This window comes from Puma concolor, unplaced genomic scaffold (genome assembly GCF_028749965.1).
Source record: "Puma concolor isolate L17-30 unplaced genomic scaffold, mPumCon1.1.hap2 unalloc_scaffold_35, whole genome shotgun sequence".
NCBI lineage: Eukaryota > Metazoa > Chordata > Mammalia > Carnivora > Felidae > Puma > Puma concolor.
This window is the reverse complement of record NW_028240242.1, coordinates 85,453-93,910: the sequence shown is the minus strand read 5'-3', so window position 1 is coordinate 93,910 and position 8,458 is coordinate 85,453. Positions and strand designations below refer to the sequence as shown.

At 52.6% G+C, this 8,458-nt stretch overlaps 1 protein-coding gene across 2 annotated transcripts; it reads right to left on the bottom strand.

The window, feature by feature from the left end:
• Positions 1-845: 845 nt before the first annotated feature.
• On the bottom strand, positions 846-8,069 carry LOC147571257 (ral guanine nucleotide dissociation stimulator-like). 2 transcript variants are annotated; one of them, XM_086696489.1, is made up of 5 exons: positions 7,971-8,069; positions 4,911-5,039; positions 4,439-4,553; positions 1,703-1,902; positions 846-1,100 (listed from the first exon to the last, which is right to left on the bottom strand). In XM_086696489.1, the coding sequence occupies exons 3-5, from the start codon at positions 4,460-4,462 to the stop codon at positions 1,037-1,039; spliced, it is 288 nt and encodes a 95-aa protein (XP_086552615.1). In that variant the 5' UTR covers positions 4,463-4,553; positions 4,911-5,039; positions 7,971-8,069; the 3' UTR covers positions 846-1,036. The 2 variants fall into 2 exon arrangements, with proteins under 2 accessions (XP_086552615.1, XP_086552614.1); XM_086696488.1 differs by lacking the exons at positions 4,439-4,553; positions 4,911-5,039; positions 7,971-8,069 and adding an exon at positions 3,920-4,186.
• Between the last annotated feature and the right edge of the window lie 389 nt (positions 8,070-8,458).

The following is an 8,458-nucleotide window of genomic DNA, read 5'->3' as shown; positions in this document are numbered from 1 at the left end:
CATACGCCCGCAGCAGCTTCAAGCTGGTGAAGTCTGGAGGCCGGAAAAATTCCTCGGGGTAGTGATCCAGCCAGGTGCCCAGGATGGAGGAGATGGCCCTGGGGATACAAAAGTAGCCAGAACAATCACCATGGGGTGTTCCTCCCACTGATGTCTCAGGACAGGCCTGTGGGACCCGGCCTCTATGCCTCCTGCTCCTGGATGTCCAGAGGGTGGTTCTATACGTTGTCCACCTGTGAGTTGGCAGTCCCGCCTACGAGAGACCTGGTCACTGAAGAGGGACCGTCAAGATTCTGTTTGACGGGAACCCCTTCACCAATGATGTGGTCGTCTCTGTCCTTCTTGGGGAAGCCAGCCAGACTCCTCGCTGTGTCCCGCTGCCTACCTGCCACTGGAATTCAAGTCCGTGCGTGAGTGGAGGGGTGGTGTCGGGGTGAGTGAGTGCCTTCACTGCATACCCTAGCGCTCCATGAAAATCTGCGCAAATACGGGACAAGGGGACTCTGTGTCTTACCTGGGCTTGCTGGGACCCTCCTGATGCCTTCAACGTGACGACCTGTGCCTCTGTGCTGCCTCATGCACTCAGTGCACATGTGGGTGTCCTCCCGCTGACACCGTTCTCCCATCGTGTGGGTGATATGTGCTCTTTGAGCCCTCACTGTGTCTCCTGTACCCTTGCTAAGCACGCACTGTGGATGTTCCCCAAGGTGGTGAGCGTGATGCTCCCCAAAACCGTTATTCTGGGTCCCCTGATGGGGGTCTAGGCAAGGCTGTGAGTGGGAGGGGACGGGGTTGGACTCTCTAAGGGGCTGACGCGGTCCTCTGGCGCTCTCTGGGGCCTCCCTGTGCCCACAGCCCATCCTCTACCAGACAGGACAGGACCCCTTTCCTTGCTTCCAAGAGAAAGCCCTCAGAACTTTGCCCTCTCACAGGACTCTCAGACGTGTGGGATGCTGGGTCCTGCAGCCCCTCCCACGCACAGTCTCAGCACTGCCCTCTTGGAGAAGGAAGGCCCTCCAGCCTGAGCTCAGCCTACTCACAGTTTCTCCTGCTCCCGGGGTCCGCCATCGTCCTCAGCCTCCGAATGGAAGCCTCCGTATCTGGAGGAGGCCAGAAGGACATCATATGAGCTGTCGTGTGGATGCTACGTCTTGTCCTATCCAGAGTCACTGACTGCTGACTAGAATGGAGCTCTGGAGGGGAGGGTACTGTCCGCTCTGCGCATTGGATCCCAGTGAGCTCCTACAGAAGTGCCTGCACCTAGTGGGGCTTCCTGCGTGTTTGAAGAATGATAGGGCCCCAGTCAGCTCCATCACACATATTGGTGTGGGTCTGGGCGTCCTGCTCATCCTGGGCATCCTTGACTGGTTTGAGCCAGGACTCAGACACACAGATAGAGCCTCCAATCTCCTTTTCCAATGGGAAAACAGCCCAACTCAACACCTGGCGACAGTGAGGGATGAGGCAGAGAGTTGATCGTGGGCAAGAGGACAAAGATGACCCAGCAGAGACGCAGCCCTGCCAGCGGAGCCTTCCACAGGCCAGGGTGACTTTCCCTGCAGTGCCCCCACTGAGGACCTGGAGTGTTTCCACCCGGATCAGAGGCACAATGTGAGACGCCAGGACGTTTGGTGACTTTCCTGAGACTCAGAGCTTTCAGGGGCTGAATCACACACTGGGCTGTGAAGGGCAGGGTGCTCACCTCATAAACAGTATTTCCAGGACCTGCTGGGTGGTAGCAAAAGCTCTGTACGTGCTCAAGAATGTGAAGAGGTAGGAGGGGTCTCTACCCAGGAAAGCAGGTACCAGGTGCTCCACTCGCTGTACCAGTAGCATCCAACTTCCTTCGATGGTCCCTTCCTCACGGTTCTCATTGTCGGGCATGGGTGAGATGTTCATACCCTGAGGTAGAACACAGGAGGGACACAGAGTCAGACACAGCACCATGGACATCAGGAGGCTTGGGGTCCAGAATGCAGACCAAACCCCCAAGCCGTCAGTGACTTGTGGCAAGAATGAGACCTGGGTGCCCAGTGTCTGAAGAAGGATGTTGGCATGCACACGAGAATTTGAGGTGGGAAATGGCTGAACACGTTAGGATCTCCGATCAGACATCCCCACAGGCGAGGGAATTAAAAGCAGGAATGAACTATTGGGACCTCATGAAGATAAAAGCTTCTGCACAGCAGAGGAAACAACCAACAAAACTCAAAGCCACCAATGGATTAGGAAAAGGTATTTGCAAATGACATATCGGACAAAGGGCTAGTATCCAAAATGTATAAAGAGCTCACCAAACTCCACACCTGAAAAACAAACAATCCACTGAAGAAGTGGGCAGAAAACATGAATAGACACTTGTCTAAAGAAGACATCCTGATGGCCAACAGGCACATGAAAAGCCGCTCAACGTCGCTCCCCATCAGGGAAATACAAATCAAACCACACTCAGCTATCACGTCACGCCAGTCAGAGTGGCCAAAATGAACAAATCATGAGACCATAGATGCTGGAGAGGATGTGGAGCAACGGGAACCCTCTTGCACTGTTGGTGGGAATGCAAACTGCTGCAGCCGCTCTGGAAAACAGTGTGGAGGTTCCAAACAATTAAAAATAGACCTACCCTATGACCCAGCAGTAGCACTGCTAGGAATTTACCCAAGGGATACAGGAGTGCTGATGCAGAGGGGCACTTGTACCCCAATGTTTATAGCAGCACTCTCAACAATCGCCAAATTATGGAAAGAGCCTAAATGTCCATCAACTGATAAGTGGATAAAGAAATTGTGGCTTATGTACACAATGGAGTACTACGTGGCAATGAGAAAGAATGAAATATGGCCCTTTGTAGCAACGTGGATGGAACTGGAGAGTGTTATGCTAAGTGAAATAAGCCATACAAGGAAAGACAGATACCATATGTGTCCACTCTTTTGTGGATCCTGAAAAACTTAACAGGAACACATGGAGGAGGGGAAGAAAAAAAAAGAGCTTAGAGTGGGAGAGAGCCAAAGCATAAGAGACTCCTAAAAACTGAGAACAAACTGAGAGCTGATGGGGGGTGGGAGGGAGGGGAGCGTGGGTGATGGGTACTGAGGAGGGCACGTGTTGGGATGAGCACTGGGTGTTGTATGGAAACCAGTTTGGCAATAAATTTCAAATATTTTTTTTTAAAAAACCATCAAGGAAAAAGAATCTCAGGTCAGATTGTTAGATGAGTATGCACGGCACCTCCCTGCATGAACAGCAGCGTCCCTGTGATTTCTAACAGTACAGTCCATTCTGGGTATCCGAAGAGAGGGACAGTACCTGGCAGAGGTTGGATCAGGATAATAGGACATGTAGGATGTTCAGTGCAGCACTGTGACATGGCAAGAGAAGGGAATGCTGTCACAATCCCCCATTTGTGAAGGGTTGAATGGGTGAGGTGAGTGGTCACATTTCCAGAATGTTGTCTAGGTGGTAAGGCCCTTGCTCCTGACTGGAGGGGCCCCAGGGGCGTGTTACTTGGCGACCAAAGTGCAGAGCATTAGACATAATGCACTGAGCCCCATGGCCTTTGGGTAAAAATCTCCCTGCTCCCACGAACGTGTGTCAGACGTGGAGAAGGTGTGGAAGGATGGTCGGGCGAACCGGGACACCTGGGAACGTTCGTCGGGGAAACGTGTACAACAATGCCAATATATTCTAGACAGAATGGGACGTGAAATGGTCTCACGCCTCTTCTCTGATCTTCTTCCAATTAAGTGGAGAGTGACGTTGTGTCTGGCCGTTGCAGGGGCTGGGCCCTGAGGGCATGTTTGGGGAGCAGATGGGGTTCCAGGTTCATCTGGGACCAGGAGTCTCCGAGAGCTACCAGGGGAGCAGCAGTGTGTTTTCTGGGCCCTGGGTGTTGGGTTTCCCTGGTACCTGCACTCACCCTGAGCCAGCGCGGCTTCCTGCTGATGGCATGGGGCTTCCTCCTTTCCTTCAGGGAAGTAGAGCAGGGGCTCTCATTCAGCTTCTCCTCCATCTGTGGCATGTGGCTCTGTAAAGACAGTGCCCAGCAGGCAGGCAGCCAGGCAGGCAGGCAGGCAGGCAGGCAGGAGTCCTCAAAGCCGTGTCTGCTTGCTTTCACTTGTCCTCAGACCCATATGAATTCATTCCAGGTACGACACCACAGTGTGCACTCACCTCCCCCACGGAGGAGAGAAGCAAGGTGGCTTGAGGGCCTTGGATTCAACCTGTTACAGGTTAGAGGCACCTCAGAGATCCCTTTTCCCTCCTTCCCAGCATGACACGTGCATCCACTGCCATCGAACCTGCTCCGGTCCCGGGGAGGACCGGCCCCCATGTCCCCCTTTCCCCGAAACAGAACATGAGGGGATGGGGGTGCCCAGGGAAGGCTCCGAGCTGTGACCTGACCTGACCTGGCCTGCTCTGGGCTGCTCTGTGTTACCTTATGTGACGTCCTGGAAAACATCGTGAGGCATCGCCAGCATGGGTTAAGGAAACCTCTGCAACCTCTGAGTAATCCTGCGCACTGGGGTTTCTGGCATCCAGAGCCCCGGTACCTGGGAAAACAACAAGAGAACATCCTAAAGTCTCTGGGTCTGTAGGCAAGTGAGCCTGGTATGGGACCTTCCTAGAACATGGGTGCCAGGTTACAGGAGTTCCAAGCTTTCCTGGGGCCCATTGTGAGCAAAGTGATGTCACTGCCTAGGATCCACCTCCTGAGTCCCCCTGTGGGATAACACCTTTGCAAATAGTCCTCTCTTTGCTGACTGCTCACCCCCATTCTCCATGAAATGTCACATCGGTACACAGTTCCACCAATGCACCCCTCTCCACAGTCCCCTGGGAAGGTCTGGGGCAGCCAGGGTCCCAGCTGTGAGACCTATCTGGGTTGAGACAGAACTCTTCTTTCTTACCTCTTTCTGGTCCCAGATTCGCGACTGTGCTTCTCAGGGATGGTCCGTGTCTTTTCCGCCCAATGGAGATCATTCTAGCATGTCCTCAGGATGTCCTCAGGATGTCCTCAGGCATATGTGGGATGATACCTGTGAAATTGGAGCAGCGGTGTCACCTGTTGGAAGTTTATCCAACCACATTGACTTCAACTTCTCACCTCCTCTGATTCTGCTGCTCCTCTGATCCCAGCCCACAGTCCTTCCAGGTGTGCGTACGTGCGTGAGTGTGTGTGTGTATGTGTGTTTACCAGTGCTTGTTTTCTGGGGTCCCAGAAGGTCACATCCCCACCTAGGGAAGGATGGCCAAACATTTCCTAGGAGCTTAGGTTCTCTACTTTCTAAAGCAATCCCTACAGAAGGGATTGGAGTCGGGGCCTAGTAGGACAGAACTCTCATTTACGTAGACTTTGTCAGTAGTGTGCCACGAGCCATTCCCTGCCTTTCCACTGGGTACATACGATGGGGACAGGGTGGCACTCAGTGGGTTGCCCTGGCCTGGGGGTCCTCCTCAGGGAAGAACGTGCCGGGATGTCTTCTGTGACGCTCCTCTTCAGCCTCACCCCCACACCACCTCCGTGTCTTCACCCAGTGACAGTAACACATCCTTTTTCAGACCCCCTCCGAAATCCTGGGTCGAATCCAGGACCCCATTGTGAGGACATGAAGTTGGGGTCATGCCCAACTTGGCTTCTGACTTTACACCAGTCTGTGATTCTGGGCAAGGCACTGACCCTGGCAGGGTCTCCACTTACTCCTCCCCTCAGTGGCTCCCTGGGATGCCCACATCCTGTCAACACATCCTTGTGGGATTTCCTTCCTGGAGTGTGGTATGGACGTAGTGTTTGATTTCTGTTGCAAAGAAGATGGCACCGTGACCCCAGACCAAACAAGTTTAGGTGATAAAATGTGCATGGCACGGCCACGTGCTCACTGTCACTCTCTGTGTTGTCTCTCAGCTCCTGACAGTGGGGACCAACCCCCGTGTTGAGTCGTGACATGGACAGGTACACACAGCCTAGCCCTGAGAGACAACGACAGACAGGGAAGAACTAAGGCACTCGATGTGGACTGAATCCTGCCACCACCCTGAAGTGGGCTCAGGGGTTGAGTGAAGCAGGTTCTGTCTGAGTGATGACAGCAGCCCCAAGCTCCTGAGAGGCTCTGGCAGGAGCGCTCAGCTGAGCCCTGCTGAACTCCTGGTCCCCTGGGCCTGTGAGGTGGGAAGTTGATGGGGAAGCCAGTAAGGGTGGGGGAATATTGTCCCACGGCGCTAGAGCAGAGTAGGGACAACGTCCTCCTGCCCCAGGCCCTGGCCCTCCTCACCCTCCCTCTCTGCTGTCCTCCGCAGCTCTTTCCGGTCTCCCCGGTCTCCTTTCACACGTCCCCTCTGAAACAACGACCCCTGCCTCCGAGTGTCCGCCGCACTGTGCCTTCTGCCGGGCTACATACCCTCGACTTGTGCAGGGCTGACTCGTTCTTGCACTGCGGCAGGAAATATTAACGTTTCCTCAGCACAGCCTTGTCAGACCCTCCCCTGGGGGAGCTCAGGACCCAGTTGTCGCACCTTGAAGTTTTCTATGGAGTCCTTGCTCATGTCATTCCCATTTTTGTTTCGTGTTCTTTCCATCTTCCTGGCTAGACCTTGAACTCCTAGAGGGAAGACGTGGCTGCCTTACCAGCACTGGCACTATGTGAATGCTCAGATGCTCATTCCCGGGGGCTGACTGAGGACGTAAAGGGATCCCACCCACCAATTAGCAGCTCAGTCATCGTAGCCTAATTTACCTGGGTCATTTTCCAATACTTATTTTATCGTATATCTGTTGAGTCCACTCTAGTCGTAATTTGGGGCGTGAAATCACACTCCAAGATCAAGAGTCTCATGCCCCACTGACTGAAACAGCCAATTTTCATGGAACTAGACTGATCTCTAAGTTATCTTGCGGGTTAACATTTCGTACGTGTATGAGCTTATGCTGAATTACCAGAGAACGCGCCACATTTCTAAAAGCATGTCCCCATAGATTTCCTCACATGACAGAGCTGGGTGTGTGTTTAGATTGGAGACTAAAGTCCTTCATGTGGTCACTGAGGACCCCAGAGTTCCTCCATTTTGTCCCTTGTCCCTCCCGAGGATATCAGGTACTTGCACAACCAGCAGCACAAGGGGCGATAAAGGGGAAAGAGAACAAGGAAATGCACCTGGGAGCATGTTATCAGCCTGGTCTAGAGTGCCTAAAATATCCACCTTTTCACTGATTCCTTGTTTTAAAGGCACGGATTTTTAAGTAGTGATCTGTGAGAACCTATGTCGCACAAATCGTAGAAAATGCATCCCTACAAATGCACCACAAAACACACGAAGGTAATTCCTGAGCTGCAGGAAAATATTCTTCCTCCGGGACACATTGTATGAAGGAAGTAAGAAGAGTAAACATCTATGTGTGTGTTTGTGTGTGATGTCTACATATTAATGAATATGACCTTGTATCGCTATCTCTGAATATCTTTAAGAAGTGAAGGATCATTGACTTTTAAATACAAGAATTAGGAAAACAATAAGTAAAAAATCGTAATTAGTGAGTTTACAGACATATAGTAGTAAGATATATGAGAGTCTCGGGGCGCCAGGGTGGCTCCGTGGGTTGAGCGTCCGCCTTCGTCTCAGAACATGATCTCACGGTTCGTGGGTTCGAGCCCCGCATCGGGCTCTGTGCTGACAGGCTGTTTCCGTTTCTGTGTCTCCCTCTCTCTCTGCCCCTCCCCCACTCACGCTTTGTCTCCCTCTGTCTCAAAAATAAATAACCATTCAAAAACATTTAAAGAAATTCCATTAAGATCTAGGCCAGTAGAAAGTAAACGACTGGTGGTTGAGAAGTCAATGAAGTGCCTCTTAAGATGGATTGTTTTCAAGTACGAAAACTCATAAACCACATGACCGCAAGTATAGTGTAAATATTGAAACTGCAGCCCAGTTAGCCAGTTAAATGGGAAGAATTCCATATATCTGTGTTCACTTACACTTCGCCGACCAGAGCAGGGTCTGGTACACCTTGCACGTTCAGTCGATGCTTGCTGCACAATCGCATGGGTGATGGCCTCTCTCTCTCTCTCTCTCTCTCTCACCAAAAGAAAGAAACGTTGAAAAGCAATGGAAACCCAAGAAAAGAAAAATGGCACGGAGGAGTTGGGATCTGAGGCACACTGTGAAGAAAACACGGGGGTTGGGAGGTAGTGGAGGTGGACAGGCGGTTCCACAGAGTTGAAGGACGTGCCACAGTCAGCGGTGGCAGGGTGGACTTGAGGGTGGGACCGCTGGTGGTGCGGTCCAGGTAGGGCCATGGGAAGGGCATGCAGAGCTGAAAAGCACCGGCCTTTCAAGGAGAAGGGAGGTGGAAGGAGTCTCGTGTGCCCAGCGTGTCTCCCTGTCCCTTAGGGCTGCCCTTGCGGTCACGGGTGACGAGCGAGGAGGGTGCACGGCTGTAGATGGCCACGGTTGGCGGGAATGG